The following is a 23793-nucleotide window of genomic DNA, read 5'->3' as shown; positions in this document are numbered from 1 at the left end:
ATGCTGGGTGGATCCCGGTCAGGCACATGTGGGAGTCTGTCTGACTGCCTCCCCGTTTCCAGCTTCAGAAAAATACAAAAAAACAAACAAACAAATAAAATTAAGAAATAAAAATTTAAAAGGTAGTTGGGGAGAAGGTGAGTGAAAAGTAGTGACCAGTGAGGTAAAGGTAAAACTAGAAATTGCCAGGGAAGAGAGAGTTCCAACAATGAGGAGGTATCAGCATTGTCAGATACTGCTGAGAGAGTTAGAATCGAAAAACCAAGTGTCCATTGGAGAGCTTTTGGCACGCTCTTTACAAGCCATTTCACTGAAATGATAGAAATGAAAATTAGGTTGACTTGGCTTTTAATGAGTAACTAGAGAATAAAATGGGGTCTTTTCCCCCCCCTTTCTTTAAGATGAGAGAGACTTAATTTGTGATTCATTAAAAGGCAGGAGAGCCTGACCAGGCGGTGGCGCAGTGGACAGAGCATCGGACTGAGATGCAGAGGACCCAGGTTCGAGACCCCGAGGTCACCAGCTTGAGCGTGGGTTTATCTGGTTTGAGCGAAGCTCACCAGCTTGGATCAAGGTCGCTGGCTCAAGCAAGGGGTTACTTGGTTTGTTGTAGCCCCACGGTCAAGGCACATATGAGAAAGCAATCAATGAACAACTAAGTGCCACAATGAAAAATTGTTGATTGATGCTTCTCACTTCTGCGTTCCTGTCTGTCCCTATCTATCCTTCTCTCTGACTTTCTCTCTGTCTCTGAAAAAAAAAGGGGGGGGCAGGAGAAAGAATTCGAAACAGATTTTTCGGGAGAAGTACTTGCTGTTATTTTACAGGAGTTGTAAGGAAATATGTGTAGTTGTGGTAGGTGGACAGCATGTTTCCTCCTGGTGGCTTCTATTTTCTCCTTGAAGTGGGGGCAAGGTTATCCTCCGAGAGTTGGAGGAAGTATCCGGGATGTGGGAGGTTAGAGGTGAGTGGATAATGTCTGAAATAGTGAAGTATGGGGAGATTGATGAGGAGGTTAGAGGAGAGGGGAAAATGTCTGAAAGAGTCCTAGCAGAGAGTAGAAGAATGTATTGATAGGAGAAATGAAGTAAGACTGGACTGTCAGGCTGTTTTGAGGACCTAGGTGAGATGTCTGTCCAGTAGATGTGATTTTTTTCAGTAGTGCTTCATTCTCCTAGTTAGATGAGAAAAGCGGTAAGAATCATTCAGGGCCCTGGCCAGTTGGCTCAGCGGTAGAGCATTGGCCCGGCATGTGGAAGTCCCGGGTTCGATTACTGGTTAGGGCACACAGGAGAAGTGCCCATCTGCTTCTCCATTCTTCCCCCTCTCCTTTTTCTCTATCTCTCTCTTCCTCTCCCACAGCCAAGGCTCCATTGGAGCAAAGTTGGCCTGGGTGCTGAGGACGGCTCTATGGCTTCTGCCTCAGGTGCTAGAATGGCTCTGGTTGCAATGGAGCAATGCCTTGATGGACAGAGCATCGCCCCCTAGCCGACTTGCTGGGTGGGTCCTGGTCGGGCACATGTGGGAGTCTGTCTCTCTGCCTCCTTGCTTCTCACCTCAGAAAAAAAGAATCATTCAGGGTTTATATTTTGCTAGTTAAGTAAAACAAAAAGAGGGTAAGGAAGTCTAGAATCTTTGCACAAGAGTTACTGAAGCTGTGAACTAGGGAATTTTAGGTGGGTAAGTGGGTACATAGATAAGGTGGAAACTAATAGGTAAAAGAAAGAAGTATCAGTGACTTGTCAAAGATGATTGTAGTGAAAGGAAATTATGGTGTTTGAATTAGTGATTACTAACTAGAACTCCTTGATACAGCTATCATTTATTTTAACAGATTGAAAAACTGAGGCTTGGATAAATTCGTAATTTGCCTTTAATTGCCCAACTAGTAAGCAACAAAGCTGTCACTGGAAGCAAAGTTTACCCAGTTCAAAAGACTTAAGTGGATATAGAAATACAGTTGAAAGAAATTTGAACTAAATGTTTTTGGAATCATGAACTATTCCCACAATTGATTCATCTCTTGAGTTTTTATATCTGTAAATGGTAACTTGAGTCATCCCAGGTAAAACCTCATGTTTATTACTTACTCTCTTTTCCTGTGGCTTGTCTGTCATTCTGGTATTGACCTTACCCTTTCCCTTCTCACTGCTGCCACAACACTTTAGTTTCTTCTCTTGTAAATCTGGGCAACTAAAATAAGATCACCTTTTCTCTCCACTTCTGATTTACTTACCTATCTTTGATCTAACATTGTGTCTTTATGATTTTGGGCTTCAGTAAGAAATTGCCATACACTGGGTGGCTTAAACACAAACATTTATTTCTCGTAGTTCTAGAAGCTAAGAAGTCCAAGATCATGGTGGCAGCAAATCTGTTGTCTGGTGATGGCCTGCTTCCCGGCTTATAATGGCCATCTTCTGATGGTTTCCTCACATGGTGGGCAGAGGGAACGTTCTGTGCTTTTTATCCTCTTACACGGCACCAGTGTCATCATGGAGGCTCTATCCTCAAGACCACATACAAACCTAAGTATCCCCTGCAACACCTCACCTCCTGATGCTATTACACTAGGGATTAGGCTTCAATACATGGATTTGGGGAAGATGTAAATATTCAGTCTATAGTACATTGCCTTTAGTATCTTTTTAAATTACTGTTTAAATAATATTAGTCTACTCAGAAACATCAATGGCCTATTGCCTACAGAATAAAGTTGAAAATCAGCCTGATGTCCAGCGGCTTTGTAGTTTGTTCTTAGACCTCCTCTCCAGTTTCACCTTGCACAATGAACCTTCTGTGCTAGCCCGTTAGGTCCTGTGCCACTTCATTGTCTTATCTCTGCACCCCTCTCTCTTTCGGGAATTTCCCCATTTTTGAGTCTTCCCAACTAATTAAGCTTTACTTTTTCTGGGAAAAGTCACTGACCACCTCAACCCCGAGGGATCACTCACTTTCCTGTGAACTCTTATACCACGTAACTGTCTCTACTGTTCCTATGATATAGAGACATTTGTTATGTTATTAATTTTGATGTGTGGATGATTGCTGGGGTAAAGCCCATTTTTGAAGCTAAAATGAGGACTTTGCTTTTTATATGCTGAGTTTGAGATCAGGAGAATTTAATTTCTTGATTAATAAAAGGTGACAGAACTTTTTATAAGAAGGAGAGATTATGATTTATCTTAATCATAATTATCAAGCTCTGGAATCAGAGCTTTTAAAAAGTTTACAGAAAAAAAAAGTTTACAGAATGTTGACCAAATTCTAGAAAGAAGATAAATATTTTTGTGACCAGAAATAGCCTTTACTTGTAGAATTATAAATGAGTAGTTCACTTAAATACTCAAAGTGTATATTTTCCTACTATTAAATCCTAATTTCCCTCAGGTTTCCTAAATTGGAGGGTCCTTGCAGGGTCTTCAGTCAGAGCAAGGCCTAGTGTCTGTCATACTGAGGGTTCCCAGCAGGGGGCGGGTCCGCCGAGGGCCTGCGGCCTCCTGCCTGAAGCCACTTGGGTTTGTGTACCCACTGCGTCCCATCCTCTATCCCTAGTTTCTCTTGTGGGAAGAATTTGGGCTATATTGTCAGACTGAATTGAGTTTCAATCCCTCTTCCACCATTTCCTAGTCATTGTACCTTAGGGAAGACACTTTTAAAAGGCAGATTAGTAAAATAAGAACACTTACCATACCGGGTTTTTCTGAGAATTAATGGTAGCATTTTTTAGTACACCCAGCGTAATGCCTTTTCTCTCACTGTCCTTCACAAATTGTATGTGTGTTCCTTGATTCCTAGTTCTAGTCCAATGTAATTAAATAAATTAATGTTTTAAACTACTTAGAACTGAGCGTGGTCCATAGTAAGCACTATGTGTGGTGAATAAGGTAAATGATTGTTGATGTTAAATTTTCATTCTCTGCCAGGAAGGAGAAAAGGGAAGAGTCAGACAGTAACATGTATGTTTAGATTCTCTTTTCTTTTGGGTATTTTGTTTGTTTGGTTGATCTTTGCTACTTTCATTTTTCTGGGGAGCCATATGCCTGAGGTGTTAATGACTTTTCCTTAATTTCTACCCCTGGGCTATTTCACCATTGTGAAACATAGATGAGCCAGCAAAGAATAGCTGTTCTAAGCTGCTGGAGTTTTATGCTTGAAAGCAAAAGGTTACATGCATTTTGTTTTCCACTTTTACTCGCAGTGAAGAGCATTAACAAAATAAATCCCCACTGTAATTCTTTTCGGTTGCAATTCCTTGGACCAGGAGTATAGCCCACGTACAGTAAATTAGAGGATGGGCTATGGAGTCCCACTGTCTGGGTTTGAATCCCCCCATCACTCTGTATGTCAGGGTGCAGTTAGGCACGTTATTTGCATCTGCATGCCCCCTTTTCTTCATCTGTGAAATGGGATAATTTATCGTGGGATTATTGGCAGGATTATGTGAGGTAGCACCTGCTGCAACAGTGCCTGGCACGTAGTAAATGATTGACAGATAGAAGCTGTTGATGGCACAGTGTGGTTGGCCACAGGGGCATGAGTTATGTGTTTCCCCTTTTGTACATTGCTCTTTTTCTATCATTTCTTTTGCATGTTACCTTGTCTAATCTTTTTCCCATACTCATTTTTCTTTCAGTGAGGTTTGCCACTCCTTAGTGAAACGCAGCTCTGGAATGAGAGGTGGCCTACCGCTACAGAAAGTGCATCTGCTTTCACGAAGTATTTATCATTCACATCACCCTACCTTAAAGCTTCAAAGACCCCAGTTCAGGACATCATTTCAGCAGTTTTCTTCTCTAAGTAACCTTCCTTTACGTAAATTGAAACTGTCTCCAATTAAATATGGCTACCAGCCCCGCAGGAATTTTTGGCCAGCGAGATTAGCTGCAAGACTCTTAAAACTTCGATATCTCATACTGGGATCTGCTGTTGGGGGTGGCTATACAGCCAAAAAGGTGAGTTTAACTTTCCTACCGCTTTTCTAATTATTCAGCATGATTATTTTAAGGTTTTATAACGTAATTTTTCTTTAGTGCGGTACAATGTAATTGGATGTTTAAATATTTACTGTGTATTTATATGCTCGACTGTTTTAATAGTGTGAATAGTAATAGGAAAATGCCTTCTGAATCTTAGTTATAATTATTGGAGATAAAAATGGCCTAGTGAAAGGAACCCTCTGCTGCAACTGAGAACACTTTGGTTTGGTTTCTAACTTTGCTATTTGGTAGCACAGATAGGAAACGTATTCATGTAGCCGCTCACTGGCTGGGCCCAGAGGCAAGGTGTCTTGACACCTGGTCTACTTGCTTCTATCCGCAGTGTTGTTTAAAGCCAGAGCCTGAAACCTGTTTCATACAGGAATAGATTTTGGATTTTTTACCTTTTTCATATTCAGTAAAGAAACATGTTTTTATATGCTTTCCGGTTCATTTAGTTTTAGAATTGAGGCCATTTTGTTTCTAAAACTTTTGAGCATAATGTATTACTTACTATTAGTAGATTAGCATGTTTAATTAAATAAATAAAAATATTTTTTTTATATTTTTATATGGTATGCAGAGCATTTGATTGGCATTCTTTCTTATCTTTTAGACCTTTGATCAATGGAAAGATATGATACCAGACCTTAGTGACTATAAATGGATTGTGCCTGACTTTGTTTGGGAGATTGATGAGTATATTGATTTAGGTTTGTATCATTAATATTAATGTACTTTATTGGGAGGGTCATATCTATAGGAATGAGACCTACTTCTGTTGGGATAGTTTCCTAACTCATGAGTTTAATGTGTAGTAGGTTATTTTAATGATAAAAATAATAAAATATCAAAGAAAAAAATTTATGAGAAAAAAGTATCCACTAGTCCATCGCTTTAACAAAGCTGCCACTGTTCTTATGGAGAATTAAAAAAAAAAAGTTGAACCAATTCTGTGTATGTGGTTTATATCTTAGTTTCCCTTTTAAAAATTATACAATCCTAGTAAACACACACTTTGGTATCTTCTCTTTTGCTACCTAACACATACTGCTAGCATTTTCCATACTGCCAAGCAACCTTCCGAAACATTTTTAAAGTCGTATGTTACCCAGCTGATGCATCATAATCTATTTAACTAGCTCTTTTTGCTTGATATATTGGTTACCTCTATTCTTGGTAACCAGGTTTTTCAAAAGTCTGCTAGTGTCCAGAGTAATTTCTCTCTATTCTCAGCCCCCATTTCCTTTTTTCCAAAACTATGTAGGTGAGAAAAAGTATATTTTATAGCTATGATTGTCAGTAAGTCATGGTGATTTTTAAAAACAGTTTGGATGAAATTGTTTTCCTCAATTTCCTTATTTAAACTGTCTAATTTCTTAGTTTAGATCAGGAGTCTCAAACTCAACTCAGCATGTGGGCCGCAGAGCAAGATCACAGCCGTTAGGCGGGCCGCACTAGGTCTACAAAAGGCAACTGTTACGCAACACTTTTCAGTGTCACAAAACGACCAGAAACTGTAGTTCGCATCACAACTGCTGTTAACTAAGCTAATATCTAGCTAGGATGCTAGCGAAATGAAAAATACAAGTAGGCCCCTAGGCTTACTTAATTTTATCCAAAATATTTTGAACTTCGTGGATTAGTCTGCAGGCTGCGAGTTCGAGACCCCGGTTTAGATGTATGGGAGGGTGGAATTAATGTCTATATATGCTTATTCACAGTACTTTTTAAAAAAATGAAACTGCTCTGTTGACAAAGGTATTTATAGGAAAAGGACCCTTTCAAATTATTTTTCTAGTATTTATGAGGATTGATGTAGTGGTTGAAAGCCTGGATTCTGAACCTAGACTGCCTAGGCTTAACCCTTGACTGCCCGCGGCTTTGCTGTGTGCTTCTGTCCAGTTACATAACCTCTGTGCACCAGTTCCTCATCTAGAAAATGGGGTTCAGGATAGCTATTTTATAGAGTTGCTCTGAAGAGTAAGGAAATTAATGCTTTTACAGCATTAATGTAATAGCTGTCATGTATTCATATTTTGAGAATATTTATGCATGTTGTCTTCTCTAGAGAAATTTGAAAAGCCCTTCCTAATTTAGAAGACCCTGTAAACTTGTACCAGGCTTGGACAAAACTATTAAATGTTTTTAAATAAAAATATGTGTTTTGACCATTTTATAAATAAAACTAGCTAAAATAAAATAAAAGCTTGCCTTGGGCTCTTACTTATTTCCATTTGGTAACAGGGACTATAAAAAACAGAGAGAAGTAATGGAATTCTGTTCTTGAACTTGAACTGGGTTGTGTTCTTGTTTCTGAGTTAGGCCAAGTACTGGAAGAGATATTATGTTCTTTTTTCTTTGGTGTAACTTCCTCCCAAACTGATTCCGGTTCATTGTTAACATTGTTAAAATGGTGCTTCTGTCTCAAGGCATTTAACTTATAAAACAACGGTTTACTTATAAAACAACGGTTTACATCTAAACCATGTGTTTGGTGAGTCTTTTAAAAATGTATTTCATGGTTTGTGGAATATCATCAGAATAACATGTTGTTTCAGGTATATATATATATATATATAGCAGTCATAATAGGGAGGAAATGGAAAAAGATTTTAATTTAAATTTATATATCATGAGATTTAAATTTTATTAATGGTTTAATAGTAAAAATATTTACTTTGAGACTTGTTTTTTATTTGTTTGTTTGTTTTTTTGTTTGTTTGGGTTTTTTTTGGTCTTCTCCAGAGAAAATTAGAAAAACCCTTCCTAATTCAGAGGACCTTGCAAAGTTGGCCCCTGACTTTGAAAAGATTGTTGAAAGCCTCAGCTTATTGAAGGACTTTTTCACCACAGGTAAGAAAGGACCTGTGTTTGATCTCATTGAAAATGTCAGGAACCACAGAGAAAAATAATCAAATATATTAATTTATTTATTATCATCTTTTCAATAGCAATATTTGTACAAATAAAATACAGATATTTGGAAAATATATAAACACAAACTTTTGTGGTGCAATGTTTTTAATTTCTGTTAAGCCCAATAGGATGGAAGTTTGTAATAGCTTAAACAAGCTAAGCTTTAGTCAGCGAGGGAAGAAGGATCAGTTGTTCCTGACAAGTAGATGAGACTTCCTATGTATTTGCTTTTCATACTTGGTTAGAGCCAATTTGGTGATTTTAAAACAAATTTAATTATGATAGACCATAATGAGTAGAATTTACTAACGTGCATTTGCCCAATTACTGCCCAACTGATACACAGCTGAGATCTCAGACATCTTTGTTTGCTCATTCCTGTTAAAGTTTTACATTTCTATTTCCCCTTTTGCTGATTTTTCACAGGTCACAAATTGGTTAGTGAAGTCATAGGAGCTTCTGGCCTACTTCTCTTGTTAGGTGTGTAAACAGACATTTTTGCTGACCTTAATATGCCTTTTAAATGCTTCTAATGAACTACTTGCAAATAAAACTGCAGGCCAAATTTATAATGCTTATGCTGAATTTTGGACCCCTAGAACTATATTGGGCAAATTCATTCTCTTTTAGGTGGAAATAATAAAATAATTATTTTGCAGTAAAACTAAAATTCCTAAATATGTATCTGTATTTTAAGATTAAAGCTATTAAAAACAGAGTTTGCTTTACCAGAATATTTTCTTGAAGTTAATCTAATTTGGTAAACTGAAATGAAAAGTAATTTTAGTTTGTCTCATCTGTCCTGTCATAGGTGACATTTTAAATTTATTTTTTTTACTATATGTAATCTTTACTTAATGGCAGTGATATATATCTGAGCTGTAGTACACTCCTGTAAAATACTTCTTCTTATCAAAGATTATCTTATTTTTATTGTAATTTTAAGTAATGTTTTAAAATAAGTTAAACATGTGCTACAATTAAAAAATATTTTTTCATAAGCCAGTGTGTTTCTTAAAATAAGAATAATTTTCCAAAAATGTGATACGTATTCCAAAAATCCATTTACTTTTTAATGATTAAACATTATTTGGAGGTTAGTTTAGGTATCATCACTGGCGAATTTAAAGGACTGCTTATTTATTCTGAAGGTTCGTCTGGAGAAACTGCATTTAGAGCAACAGATCGCGGGTCTGAAGGTGATAAGCATTATAGAAAGGTAAGTACAAAGGAGAGTTCTCACCTAGGTAGTCCAGTAAGATTTTAAAAAGTTTTAAACCTGCCTAGAAGACTTGAAAATGGTAACATCTAACATCTAAGGATAAAATATAAAACATCTAAGTATTGTTACTAACCTTAGTACAAAATGCAAGGTATATATGGCAGTTTTACAAATATAGTTGTATAAAGCCTATTTCTTTCAAATACGTTCTGTGAAATATTAAAGAGTTTGTCCCTTAACAAAGGGTTTTGTTGTTAAATGTGTGTGGGAGAAGCTGGCATGAATAAAACAAGCAGGCTTCTTTTCTTGTCCCTAGGATATTTCAGATCTTAATGTACAGATGTGCTTTGTGAAGCTCTTAGAAGTCTGGTGTCCAACACGTTCCAGAGATACTTAGTGGCAGAGCCCTTTGCATGAAGTGTTCTAGGGACCAGTGTATACAGCATACGCTTAGTGGCAATAGTAAGGGAATAGAAGCAGGTTATTAGGGAGTAAATTATTACATTGATAGTTAACAAAATTATGTAGAGGCTATGTCCGTTTCAACACCTGCATTAGCAAAATCCACATGAAAGTCTGAAGAGAATTACTTATGTGGAATAGCTTATACAGTACATCGCTCTATATTTATATTCATATGTTAACCTTACATTTTCTTAGTCTCATTTTTATCTTTTGGAATTGATAAGATAACTGATTCTTGGAATATTAAAAAATATGTATCTAGATAGGTATTTGGAAAAATACTCTATGAACATTTTAAAATTAAATATGGAGTATGTAGGTTTTAGAAGGAAGGTTATTATGGTTTTACCATATTAAAGAGAAATTATTTCTTGTTTATTGGAGAAGCAGGAAGAAATTAATTTCTAAATAGGTTTCTATCTCTCTCCCTGTCCTTTAACATTGAACTTTCTACATAATAGTCTAAGTTTTAATTATATTTCAACCCAATTTTCTTTGCTTTGCTTTTTAACTTGATCTTTTGGAGAAAACATACTTTGAAATGTATGTGTGTGTGTGTGTGTGTGTGTGTGTGTATGGGCATTTGCCTTTTGAGATATCTTTTCCATTGGCTTTATAATAATCAGGGGATATCCTTGACTATTCATGCTACTGCAGATAAAATAATGAATAGGAGTTAGTTGATTATGCACAGTTTATCTTGAACCAAGGCCTTGGCCCTTTAATACAGGTAGACTTACTGTACAGAGAGGAGCTAATCTAATTGGGGAGAAGATTTCTCATTGCTTCGATCAGATAGTGGATGTCTGCATTTCTGCTTTTCTCTATTATAGCTGAGGATGGTTTTGGTGAATGAGAAACCTACTGCAGGACCTGACTCAGATAATTTTCTTAAAATCCTGCTAAGGTGATAAATGAATAATCCGTAAAAGCTCAGGATCTCTATAGTGTAGAAGAAGCAAGAGAATGGATCTCAAGAATTTAATTATACACATTTACAGATTGGATTTTTATGCTATAGACATGAGAGCAGATTTATTGCTTTACTTTATAATTTCCTCCTTTGCTTGTTTGAAAATAAGTATCCTTCTAGACCAGGGGTCTCAAACTCAACTCAGCATGTGGGCCGCAGAGCAAGATCACAGCCGTTGGGCGGGCCGCACTAGGTCTACAAAAGGCAACTGTTACGCAACACTTTTCTCACTGCAGTTGAAAACAAAAAAAAACCAGTACAAAATTGTTCGGCGGGCCGCGAGTTTGAGACCCCTGTTCTAGACTATTTTTCTTTTAATTTTTTCTGAATTTATGGCGATTTTTTGCCCATTAAAAAACTCACCCATTATAATTTCTAAATATTTGTTTTAAACACTAAATCTAGAGTTGGAATTCAACTGCTTTTTTTAAAGGCTAAATCAAATTGTACTGAATGCTAGATTAAAAATCTCTATACAAAAAAAGCTTTCTCAGCCTCTACTAGTGGTTTTAATTCTATTAATATGCAGTATTATGGTTTCAGGGCTTGACTGCTGCTCTCTGTGACACTTGAGAATAATGAACCATTCAGACAAGATGTAGAAAAACTGATTTTAACAGACCTGTCTACAAATTAGTGGTTTAAGGTAATGAAGGATAGATCTTAGCTTAGCGTTAGCCTTTTCGAAATTACTCTATTGTCTAAAACATCAAGTTCAAAAATTTGGATAGTGATCAGAGGTAGATCGCAGCCAGAGTTTAGCTGATACCTTTTTGATTGGTTGGGTCTGGTGTCTGAGAGCCCCAGAGTTAAAATGTATTCAGGGCTTGCAGCAGTCATGCTGTAGCTTACTGGTTGTCTGGTTTATTCCTAAGTTTCTGGCTACACTTCTACCAGAAATATAAAAGTGAATGTGAATCAGATTTTTAAAACAGTAGTAATAAATTGAAAACATAACTAGAACTAAAAAAAAGATTTGTGCTTTCTAATAGGAGAACACATCTGGAGAAGTGCTGGCAAGTAGAGGAACAGTTAGGACCTTTCAAAGTCAATTGACGTTAAAGTGACGGGGAGTTGAGGGAACACAAATGTCTGATTGTTTGACTTGAGCCAGGCAGCGTGAACAACATGATGAAGGGATTACCTGTGTTCCCAGTCCTGGGTCACTAGACTTTTAGGTGTTCTGGAGAGTTGCAATGGAGGTCTTCAAAAAGTCTACAGAAAGCATATCTTTGCATATAACAATGTATGGGCTAACTAGATATCAAGTTTCTCTGATTTTCCTGGATCTGTGTCTATTCAGTTTGTAGACAGTTGCTTGTTTATGTTGTATTAATGAAAAGTTATGTATCTTTTATAAATAAAAAATGGAAAAATACTGAAACCATTTTTTAATATGTGCTTTTTTATTAATCAAAAAATTTAAAATTTATGTTCTCTTTAAACGGGTTGGGAACCTATGGCTCACGAGCCAGATGTGGCTTTTTTTTTTTCTTTTTTTCTTTATTTTTTTCTTAAGTTGGAAATGGGGAGGCAGTCAGACAGACTCCCGCATGCGCCCAACCGGGATCCACCCGGCATGCCCACCAGGGGGCGATGCTCTGCCCATCTGGGGCGTTGCTTTGTTGCAACCAGAGGCATTCTAGCGCCTGAGGCAGAGGCCATAGAGCCATCCTCAGCGCCCGGGCAAACTTTGCTCCAATGGAGCCCCGGCTGTGGGAGGGGAAGAGAGAGACAGAGAGGAAGGAGAAGGGGAAGGGTGGAGAAGCAGATGGGTGCTTCTCCTGTGTGCCCTGGCCGGGAATTGAACCCGGGACTCCTGCACACCAGGCCGACGCTCTACCACTGAGCCAACCAGCCAGGGCCTCAGATGTGGCTCTTTTGATGGCTGCATCTGGCTGGCAGACAAATCTTTAATAAAAAAAAATAATAACGTTAAAAATATAAAACATTCTCATGTATTACAATCCATTCATTTTCTACCACTCATGTTCATGATTGCGAGTGGCTAGAGCCAATCACAGCTGTCCTCCGGGACAACCAAATTTTTATTGGATAATGCGTAACGTACACGACTCGTTGTATGGCTCTCATGGAATTACATTTTAAAATATGTGGCATTCATGGCTCTCTCAGCCAAAAAGTTTCCCAACCCCTGCTTTAAAATATTAGAAAGAGCCGCTGGTGTAAACTGATTAATATTTTTGAACTTGGAGACCTTTATAACTACCAGATAACAAATTAGAAATTGGAGTGGTGAGCCTATTTTAGTGAATTAATTTATCAGTAGATTTCTGTGTATTGGTCATAATAATACATTATAGCCGAAAAGACTACTTAGTGTATCTCCTTTTTTAGATTCAGTAAGATTCTTGTTTTCTGGTGAAAATTAATTTGCTAAGTAAGACATTTTATTATCTGCGCTTTTGTTCTGTGAAGTGTCTGATTGGTCATAAACATATCACAGAAATAAGGAATATGGTCATTCTGAAGTTTATAAGCACAGTTATAATTTATTGAAAATGTTTGGAGGACCTATGAAAAATCTAAATCTTGAAAAGTGGTATTAATTATTGAACAGTAATATATTACTGCTCTTCCTTTTCGCTTATTACTATATTTGTGTGGCTTATATGGTACCTCCCAGCTGAAATAGTTCTTTCCTTTCCTCTGCCTAATTTCCATTCATCCTTAAGGCTTCTGTAATCATTTCAGTTCCAGTAACTATACTCTTAACATTTCAAACACTTGCCATATGTAACTATTTATTTTGGTTTGCAGTCTTACTATTGATGGGATGTTTCTACCACACTCTCTTCTCAGAGGAGGTAGGATAGTGCTGAGCTCTTAGCAAACACAGTTGATTGGTTTAACTCAGTAGAAGAGAGACTAATTTAAAGTAGTAAATTTGATTGATGCCAACAAGAGTGGGCCCAGTGATTTTATGCAATGTGTCTTTTTGCTCTGATTTCCTGTAAATTTCTCTTGGCCTTCAATATTTGCAGCTGTTGAGGAGAACAAGAAAGTGAAGGTAGTACACATGTAGTGCTGAATTATAACAAAGCATTGTTGCTTATGTGCTATGTACATTTCTAGGATTCCCTATGTAATAAACGTGCTAACAGGTAAAATGAAATTCTCACTATTATCAAGTAATTACAGATTCAGGAAACTTGAATTGCTTCAGCGTCTAACAACTAGCGACTTATGCTTGGTTAGATTCTTAGCCAGGAAGCCAAATCTCTGTGTCCTGGAAAGTCGTGGATGGGAAGCGGAGGGATCAGGGAAGAAGAGCAGGGAGGATCTGCAGCGGGAGAAGGGGCGTGGTAGAGCAGCCAGCCTTACTTCATTCTTCAGTAACAAGTGCACTGCATGTTTATGTCATTTAGAAACCATTAAGTATATACTGTGTACATAGCACTTCATAGGAAAGTTAGAAAAGGGGGATTTAGTAAAAATTGTAATATTCGTTATACTATTGCTAATAGACTGATTTATCTCTTAAAACTATTATTTGTAGAAATTTTCCAAATAGTGAAATAAGATATGGTATTTCTTAATTAGAACAAGTTAAGTAATCCAAATCAAAAGTTGTATTTCCTTCTGATAACCAAATAATAAACACTTTTCAGTTCCCTGGGAGATTAAAAAAAATTAAATGGAAAATGGTTCTTTAGAGCTAGTCAAACAGCAGAATTATTCAAACTGAAAAGTACTTTAATGACTAGAAATATTTGTTAAATGGAAAGGGAAAAATGTCTTTACTCTCATAAAGTTCTTTTCTGGCCCCAAGTCACTTATAAATCTAATATAGCAGGTGTTGGCAGACTTCCTTAAAGGGCCAGATATTTTAGGTTTGCAGGCCAGAATGTTTGGACTGCTCAGCCAGTCCACCATAGTTTGCCTGCTTCTTCTCTAAAGGGTAATTTAAATAGTGAGACCAAAGTGCTAACAGGATGGTATCAGGTGCAGACTTTGTAGTCCCCCTGCCTGCATTCAGAGCCTGACCTTTCTGCTTTCTGAGCTCTGTGACCTTGGACAAGTGCCCTCGCTTCTGAGTTTCTGTGTACTCTTCTGTAAAAGGGAAACCCTATCTGATAGGGTCATTGTGAGGGTTACGGCACATAATAAACAATAAATATTGGCTCTTAGGTGATGATGATGATGATTATTATGATCTTACACTTTTAGTGCATGAGTAAACAGAATGTTAACATTATATAATTAATTTCTTCCCCTTTTCTCAAACTTTGAGCAGTCTGTTCTGAAATTGGGAAAAATGGATTGTAGGGTTGATGTGTAGCTTATCTAGAGAATAGATATTTTTTATGAAACCAATTTGGATTTTATGCTAGAAACTTTGTGTGCAGTATTAGGTAAAAGTAGGTTGTTACTTGAGTCATTCAAGCAACTGACATGTGTCAGGCCCTCTGGCTGCAACAATGAACTACTCAAAGAAGGAAACCTTAATGGTTGGTTCCCATTCCTCACACGGGCACCACTTGTCACAAGGACAATGAACTGCCTGGAAGCCAGATGACATGCTCCAAGGGGCCAAGGGGAGGTAACAGCCCTGGTTGGCAGACCGAGGGACTGAAGCCTCATCCCCTGCCTTGCTCAGATATATATTAGCCAGTATAAATAATTCAAGGAAGCAGAGGAAGTTTTCAGGGGGTGAAGTACGAGGAACATGCTGACTTCTAATCTCTGTTCTGAGAGCCTGAACATTTTCTTGTTGCTGAATCTTATCCTGCTGTTTCTAGCATAAGGTTAGAGAGGCCCCGGACTCTTGTCCACTCAGGGCCTTTGCCCTAAGGCACCTCTCTGCCTCTGATTGTTTACCCTAACTCTGCATGTTTTCACAGCGTATTCCTACATATCCCCCTTTTCTGTTTAGTAAAGATTAACAGAGAGTAGGATGGTTAGGTGGTTGCAGTGGAAGGTGAAGGGCAAGTATAGAGAGAAACAGGTTTTCAGGGTTTGCAGGCATATCTGCATTTTGCAGTACTTCTTCAGCATGCATGGTCAGGTGTTTTAAAGTGCCCCCGGTGATGTCAGGTGCTCCCCGAGTGCTTGGGAGTGAGTTAGGTGTTCTCTTTTTCGGGTTCATTTCCAGAGGTGGATTCACTCTCACTTGCTGGTTCTCTGGAACTGGGTTGCTTTCCAGGGGCTGATGCCATCTCATGATAAGGCTTCACATTCCTCGCTGGTATCCAAAGAGGACTTGTTGATGACAGAATTGCAACATACCCTTGCTCCCACATTAGTAATTTGACTGGATTCTGCCACTCAGGGCTAGCTAATACATCCCAGTACAACATGAGAGGCTTAGGCCATTGCTTGGCTGGTACAAAATGCCTCTCAGCTGCAGTAAGTTTAGGTGAGGAAATGTTCAAAAAATTAAAAGTAAAAAGATACAATTGTACTTGTGGGGTGCGTCTCTCCTTCTGACTCCCCTTTTTTGTTTGTGTAATTGAGGCTTAAGAAGACCATTGGCTCTTTGTGCAATGTCTGGGTGAATTTCTCAAGCTCCCGAGGTCCCTAAAAATGTTTTAATCTTCCTTTTTTTTTCCTTTCTGGACAATCTTTTTTCTAAAATCCTTCCTTCCTCTTTCTTTGTCTCACCTTTGTCTACTTTCTCAGTTCCTTCTCTTTTTGTTTCTAACCTCTGCAATAAACCTTCTACAACCTGCACAGATCTTCTGCAACTTACACAAACCTTCACCATTCAGAAATAACCAGCTCTCAGAACAACTTACTTTTTCCTTTTAAAAGTACCTCTATGCCTTATACCTTTTATTATTAAAACTTTGCAGTTTCTAATTTATCAGAATTCTCAACTTCTAAAAACCTTAACTTTCAGTGAGGCCTAAGTTAGTAATTAGCTATTTTAGATTGATACTTTTATGTGAACATATTTCATGACCTTTAGAAACAGGTTCTTTCATTGGTAAACAAACATTTTAAAAAGATATAATAAAGATAACAGGAACCTTTTATAAACCTATGGAAAACAAACATATTTTTTGTTAAGAATTTTAAAAGACATTAATTAAATTAAACTGGTAGTGAAATTGTCTGCTCAGGGCTTTCACCCTAGGACACCTGGCTGTCTCTAATTGTAATCCTAACTTCGTATTTTCATAACATATTCCTACAAGGCCCTACTTAGGATGGTGGCTTGAACACATCCAATGTGTCAGGCATTATTCTAGATGCTAGGAATAAAAACAACAGGGTATGAGTTCTTCTCTGCTACAAATTTCTAAAATATGTTAAAAATATATTAAAATGTGATATTTTAAAAATATGTTATAAATGTAGTATTTTAGTTCTGACGAGGTATCTCAGTTGGTTAGAGTGTATTGAGTGTCATCACAATATGCCAAGGTTGCAGGTTCGACCTTAGGGCACATACAAGAATCAACTAGTGAGACTGACCAGGCAGTGGCACAGAGGATAGAGCATCAGACTGGGACTCAGAGGAACCAGGTTCAAAACCCCAAGGTTGCCAGCTTGAGTGCAGGCTCATTTGGTTTGAGCAAGGCTCACCAGCTTTAGCCCAAAGTCTCTGGCTTGAGCAAGGGGTCACTTGGTCTGCTGTAGCCCCTGGTCAAGGCACATATGAGAAAGTAATCAATAAGAAACTAAGGTGCCACAATGAAGAATTGATGCTTCTCATCTCTTTCCCTTTCTATCTGTTCCTATCTGTTCCTCTCTCTCTGTCTCTCTCCGTCTCTGTCACACACAAAAAATGAATCAACTAATTAGTGCAAAAATAAGTGTAACAACAAACTGATGTCTCTCTCTCTCTCCCCCCTTCCTCTCTCTCTAAAATCAATTAATATATATTATAGTATTTTAAATGTACTCACATATTAATGACTTATAATTTCAAGATTATTTAAAAATTTTCTACCAAACTTATCAACTTTTATGTTTTTGTAGCATTTTCAGTTGATATTTTGGTTTCTGGAGTTATCACTGATTTTCTTGATCTGACATAATTTTTTAAAAACTGAGAACACTGTACATGAAACATGAGACTTGAGAGCTGCGTGTCAAATTGACACTAACTAGGTCAGGGGTCCCCAAACTACGGCCCGCAGGCCACATGCGGCCCCCTGAGGCCATTTATCCGGCCCCCGCTGCACTTCCGGAAGGGGCACCTCTTTCATTGGTGGTCAGTGAGAGACGCAAAGCATGGCATCGCTCACATACAGTACTACTTCCAGTGACGTGGGATGCACGCCTCACGGCTCCGGAAGCACGTCACATCACTTGTTACATCTAGCAGTGACAAATATGGAACCGGACATTGACCATCTCATCAGCCAAAAGCAGGCCCGTAGTTCCCATTGAAATACTGGTCAGTTTATTGATTTAAATTTACTTGTTCTTTACTTTAAATATTGTATTTGTTCCTGTTTTGTTTTTTACTTTAAAATAAGATATGTGCAGTGTGCATAGGGATTTGTTCATAGTTTTTTTTATAGTCTGGCCCTCCAATGGTCTGAGGGACAGTGAACTGGCCCCCTGTGTAAAAAGTTTGGGGACCCCTGAACTAGGTGTTTAGAGAGTATATCATCTGTGTTTACAATAACTTTGTTATTTGTAACAATTATATTTTATATGTAATATATATCACTTAAAAATATGTGCTAGTTTTTGAGAGAAAAACGTCTGAGCTTAGGAGATTATTGGGAAAAATGTGTTTTGTCCATTTAGGAGTGTATCTTCCTCGGTAGATACACACATTTCTTCCCCTTCCTTCTTCCACATGGCCTGACTTCCAGGCTGTGTAGCCTATCACTGGGTCCTGTAGTGAGGGTGAGATTTGGTGCCTAAAATTGGATAAGGGTGGCATCCTTTAGTCATGCAGCATAGTGTAATAGCTTTTTCTATGTGTAATTCTTGTTTTCTTCCTACTTTTTTCAGGAGGTAACAGTTAATTTGAAAGTGAAGTGTCACTAGAAAGAGGATGTTTTCTTGTAATGTAATAGATGTTAGAGTATTTACAATACAATTTGTATATAGATATAAGCAATAAATTAAGGAAGGGTATATCAGCTATAAATAAAAAAGAATTGTGTGCCTGACAGACCAGCACAGTTAAGAAATGTGGACTATTTTATCACTGTTTTGGCACTGTTCAAACTAGAATACTGGTTAGTGTGTTAGATAAAGAATAGGTACACTACTGTGTGAACCAATACGGGAATTCCTTTTTTAAAAAGGGAATTGTTTTTAAAAATCTAAACACCTGAATGTTTGGAAGAACTGACTATGACAAGTGACTAAGGTAATAAAAATAATTGGATTTGGAGTAAAAAGAAGCTGAATATTTCTGCATGATGAAAAGCAATGATACAAAAAATGAAAAACATGACAAAAGATTATAGGAATGATGAGGGTAGTGAGTTGGCATTATCTTTTCTTGATAGACTTATCAGTGACTATAAAATATTTATTTAGAAGATATATCTTGTAGATAAGGTTTTATAAATATATTCTGTATTGAATTTGGAAACAAATGTTGAAATTTCAGTTATGTTACTACTTTGATGTTCTTTCTTGTTATGCAGAAATATCAAAAAGTTTCATCCTTTAATTTTTAGTAAGTCATTATATAGTGCCATTATTATTGGCACTGATTATAGCCTCATGTATTAAAACTAAGAATCAAACAAAGTAAACCCTTCCAAATTATATGCTAATATTTTCTCTTAATTTAAAATGCTTTTTTGTTTGTATTTACTTTTATGAAAATGTTTTGATTTCTATAAGTCTTTGGATTGTATGAATTAAACTGACTTATAAAGCCTCTGGGTGAATCTACTCATTAAAATTTGAATGTATTTTATTTTAAGAGACTTCTTAATTGTATAATACAAAATAAAGTTTTTGGACAGTTATTTAAAAACCTCTGAAGCTAGCTATCTCCTCTTTTAGATTAATTTAGATTATTTTAATGAGTATGTTTTCCTGTTTGTTTTATAATCTGGTAAATATTGAGCCCTTTGTTCTCCTAGAATTTATGCAAATTAGTGACCTCATTCACTGGAATTGAGTCTTTTTATGGTTTCTAAGTGAGAAAATATTAGGCTTCTCACATTGTCAATTCTTAGTTGCCTTTTCTCCCACTTTTCTTAAGATCAGTTATCTGATAGGGCAGTAATTAAAAATACTGTACAGAGAGTGATGTGTATTTTATTATCATGCCATGTGTGAATATATTGTGATAAAAACTGTACCAGATTAACATTTCATGATTATTAAATTGAATGAATTTTAAACATAGCAATGCTAATTATTTTGTACATGGGTCCAAATTGGGTTTTGTTTCATTTTTAGTTTTTATAATAATTATATCCATATCTTAATTGCTTTTATAATGCTTATGTTTTAGTGGTTGATATAGTTTATACTCTCACAGGATATTTTTAATGTCAAAACAGCTCATAAAAAGTGAAAATTTAGTCAGACTATTTACTTGATGTTGTGTAAAGTTGAAACAGTACCTAAAACATTTTTTAATTTGCAAAAAGAAATACCCTAAGTATTAGTCAAGTCAGCTTGTGTGTATAGGCATGTAGAAATATGGATTAATGTAGAATTTTGATTAACTTAATACTCAAACTCTCTTTTTTATTTTATTTATTTATTTATTTATTTATTTTTTAGAGAGGAGAGAGAGTTAGAGTGAGTGAGATACAGAGAGAGAGAGAGAGAGAGAGAGTGAGAAAGGGGGAGGAGCAGGAAGCATCAACTCCCATATATGCCTTGACCAGGCAAGCCCAGGGTTTTGAACCGGTGACCTCAGCATTTCCAGGTCAACGCTTTATCCACTGTGCCACCACAGGTCAGGCTCAGAAACTCTTAATAGTTTTCATGGACTAGTATTTAGTTGCAGACACCAGATATGAAAAAACATTTACTTAAAATAATAAGTTACAAAGTAAATAAACCATTATGTATATCCTCTATTCAGCCATATGAGAATTATGGTTGAGAATTAAAAGATTTAATCAATTTATAAGGTCCACACTGTTCAAGACCTGTTTAATTTTCTCCCTCATCAAGTCTAGAACGTAAACTAGTTCATATTGGCAATTCAAATATAAGGGTTGAGGTGTTTGTTTTCTAGAGTTTCCTGTTACTAGGAAGTTTAGTTTATTACAGCACTACCTTCCTTGAACGTTTCAGCTAGTCTGTTTTTTTTATACAGCCAATAGTTACTTATTTCACTTTTTAAACTGTGCTGTTTTATATTTCTGAGACATCTGATTTTACTGAGGGGAAAAATGGAAATATGCAGAGCCCAACTTTCTAGTGGCTTGAAAGGTACATAAATGTTTCCATTTTTTGTTATATGCTGTCCATTCCTCCCCAACTTACATCTTTTCCTTTCTTGTGCCCTTTGGTTTAACATTGTTTTCCTCCCCAATTTTCCTCTTCTCCTCATTGTAAACTCGTGGCAGGGTCTGCTTGGTGAGCTCATTCTCTTACAACAGCAAATACAAGAACACGAAGAGGAAGCACGCAGAGCTGCTGGCCAATATAGCACGAGCTATGCCCAACAGAAGCGCAAGGTGATGGATGGTTTAAGGGGGCTTCTGATGTGTTCTCATTAATCCGCCATTTCTACAAAGATCATGTCGCCCTAATCCATTCATGGATACCAATTATGAGAAGTTATTTTTGACAAAGTAAAAATATGAAAGATACATAATACAAATATGTAACTTTCCTGGAATGGGTAAACATACCCAAAATATACATTATCTAAACCTGAGATGAACTGTGAGGGTCCATGAGTTTGTATTTAGGGAAGAACTATGAATTATGGTTTACTTGGTCCAGGTATTTAGTCATCCTAATTTCATAGTCAACTTGTCTATTTACTTGTTCTCCAAATTTTTATTTCTAAAATGAAAAGGATTACTATGGAGTGAAATGTATTTGTTTTAGCTAAAATGGATCAGCAGAGAACAGTTTTATTTCTTATAGAAGAAAACAATTTTGATTTAACTTTTGGGCATAGTTATTCTTCTTATACAGGTTGATAAACTGATTGCATGAAGTTTGTACACTTCCTTCCATAAAGTCAGTGCACATAAATTTTACCTTGGGCTACTGAAAGAAGAGATTCTAATAAAAGTCAGCATAAGTCAATACAAATATTTGGTTATAGGTGCAATCAAGAAGTCCTTAAAAATACACTTTTGGCTGTTAGATGATCCCACAGTGTAGATCCCAAGGTTAATAATATTCTAAATGAACTTAGGAGTCAAAGTGAAATAAATGTAATGATTTTAAAGTTATATTGTGATGAAATCAGCTAATTTTCATATATATAATGTCAGGAGTTTTAAAGTTATGTGCAAACCTTACTCAGGAAATAAGATTCAGTGATACATAGAATTAGCTTCCTGTAGGTTCTGATATTGGAATCAACCTATATAGATAATGACTTAGTGCAATGCTTCTGCTGGCTAACCTTATTGCATCTGGTGGTGGTTAACACTTGAGATTACTTGTCATGGTTTCATTCATTTTTTCAATGTCACTTCCTGGCTTTTCTCAGTTCCATGGCTGTGGAATCAACTACTGTATGTTTAGCTTTCAGTAAAAGAATGACCTAGGTAGATACAGAAAGTAATTTTTGTACTTGATTAAATTGAAGTTGTGTGTTACCAAGAAAAGACTTATTTTAAATGGCACTTTCACATTCTCTGTTCTTTGGCTGTTGAGAGTACCATTTAAATATTCTAACAAATTGGATGCATATGCTGAGCCATCCTTTCCTTGGCTTTACTACAGAAGAAGGGGAAGGAACTATTATGTTCTGGTACGTTATTTGGAAATATGAATATAGTTCTAGTTAAAAATTGTTCTTAAATGTTCCTAATGATAAAGTAATTTGAAATGAGTTCTATAGTCTGCCATTTTAAGGTTTTAAGGTATGGTTTAAGATTTTTTGAATGTGATGTTATGAGGGCTATTAGAAGTGAATGCTGTGTATTTTCTACATTTGTCAAAGGGTAATGCTCATTTGAGACCCACTTGCTTTTTTTTAGGCATAGAGATATTCCTATTTCTAGTATTCATTGGATTTATCCACATAACTCTTCTATGTCTTCCTTCTCATGTTTGTAAAATAGTGACTGACAGGACTGTGCCTCCCTCTGTTTTATTATGACACATAGTGGGGCATCAGCCTGAACTGTTCCTGCCACGGTGTGCAAGTCAGTGGGACAGTAAGCACCGTTCCCGCTCTTCCATCGTGACATCATTCCCCTTGCTGTCCTGAAAGACAGATTTCTTATGGTAGCTCCCTACTTTTCCACCTATAGCTAGTACACAGCTGACTTCACCCTTCACTATCATAATGATCAAAATCCTAATTCATAAGTTTTATATCATTCTAAGCATTTGATGTTTATTGAGGTACAAAACCACAGCTTTTTGTTGCCTTTGAATCATTTTTTCTGCCTTCTTGAAAATATAAGTAGGTCTTTGTTTTTTATATCTTAGTAGTAGTAGCAGCTAATATTTTCTCTGTATCTTCTGAACAAAGGAGCTCACGCAGTAACAGTAGATTAAAACTGCTATTGGTAGTTTTGCCTCCTGTGAATATGTACACATACATAGACATTTTGAGTCTTTTATATATGTGTTTTACTATTTCAGAATGGCCACCGTAGCGTAGGAGGAAGAAATACTGAAACATGTAAAATCAGGCTTGGTTTTGTGAGGAGCTAGTAAAGGTTTTTGTCTTTCAGCCTTAGCTTGTTTCTGCGGAGGATTCCGCTCTTTCTCCATCAGTTCCACAGCCCTGGAATTGTACAAAAGCCCTGGTTTCAAGACCATTGATACCCATTTCTGTCAGGGTGAGTTTTAAATTAATTTCATAATGCAAACTGAGTATCTTAAACAACAGGACAAGAACTTACTCTTGTCGTAAATAGTTCAATTTTATCGGAAAAGTGCATTAAAATAAAATACACCCAAATTGCTAGTTAAGGCCTTAAATAAGTGACAGAATAAAAATAGCATGTGCTAGTTAAGAAGATATGTAAAAGTAGCTTCTCATTAATCTTATTTTGTGAACCTAAAGGTTTCACCTTATTTCTTAGAAAATATTAGGTGTAATTAATTATTGACTCTGCCAACACCTGGAACATTACATTAATTTTGATGTTCCATTAAGCTAAGCAGATAAAAAGTAAAAC

The 23793-nt window shown here is 36.6% G+C and overlaps 1 protein-coding gene across 4 annotated transcripts in view; it reads left to right on the top strand.

The window, feature by feature from the left end:
• OPA1 (OPA1 mitochondrial dynamin like GTPase) overlaps positions 1-23793 on the top strand; it is a 111706-nt gene that overhangs the window by 6683 nt on the left and 81230 nt on the right. Inside the window, exons 2-7 of one of the 4 annotated variants that reach the window (XM_066241704.1) lie at positions 4637-4955; positions 5596-5692; positions 7728-7835; positions 8325-8378; positions 9050-9117; positions 21040-21150. In XM_066241704.1, coding sequence (XP_066097801.1) covers positions 4637-4955; positions 5596-5692; positions 7728-7835; positions 8325-8378; positions 9050-9117; positions 21040-21150 — 757 coding nt within the window. The remainder of the gene's footprint in view (positions 1-4636; positions 4956-5595; positions 5693-7727; positions 7836-8324; positions 8379-9049; positions 9118-21039; positions 21151-23793) is intronic. The other 3 variants (XM_066241705.1, XM_066241706.1, XM_066241708.1) reach the window with 3 other exon arrangements.

Source organism: Saccopteryx bilineata, chromosome 8, assembly GCF_036850765.1.
Source record: "Saccopteryx bilineata isolate mSacBil1 chromosome 8, mSacBil1_pri_phased_curated, whole genome shotgun sequence".
NCBI classification, from domain to species: domain Eukaryota; kingdom Metazoa; phylum Chordata; class Mammalia; order Chiroptera; family Emballonuridae; genus Saccopteryx; species Saccopteryx bilineata.
Note: the sequence above shows the minus strand (reverse complement) of the source record. Positions and strands in the feature narration are given on the sequence as shown.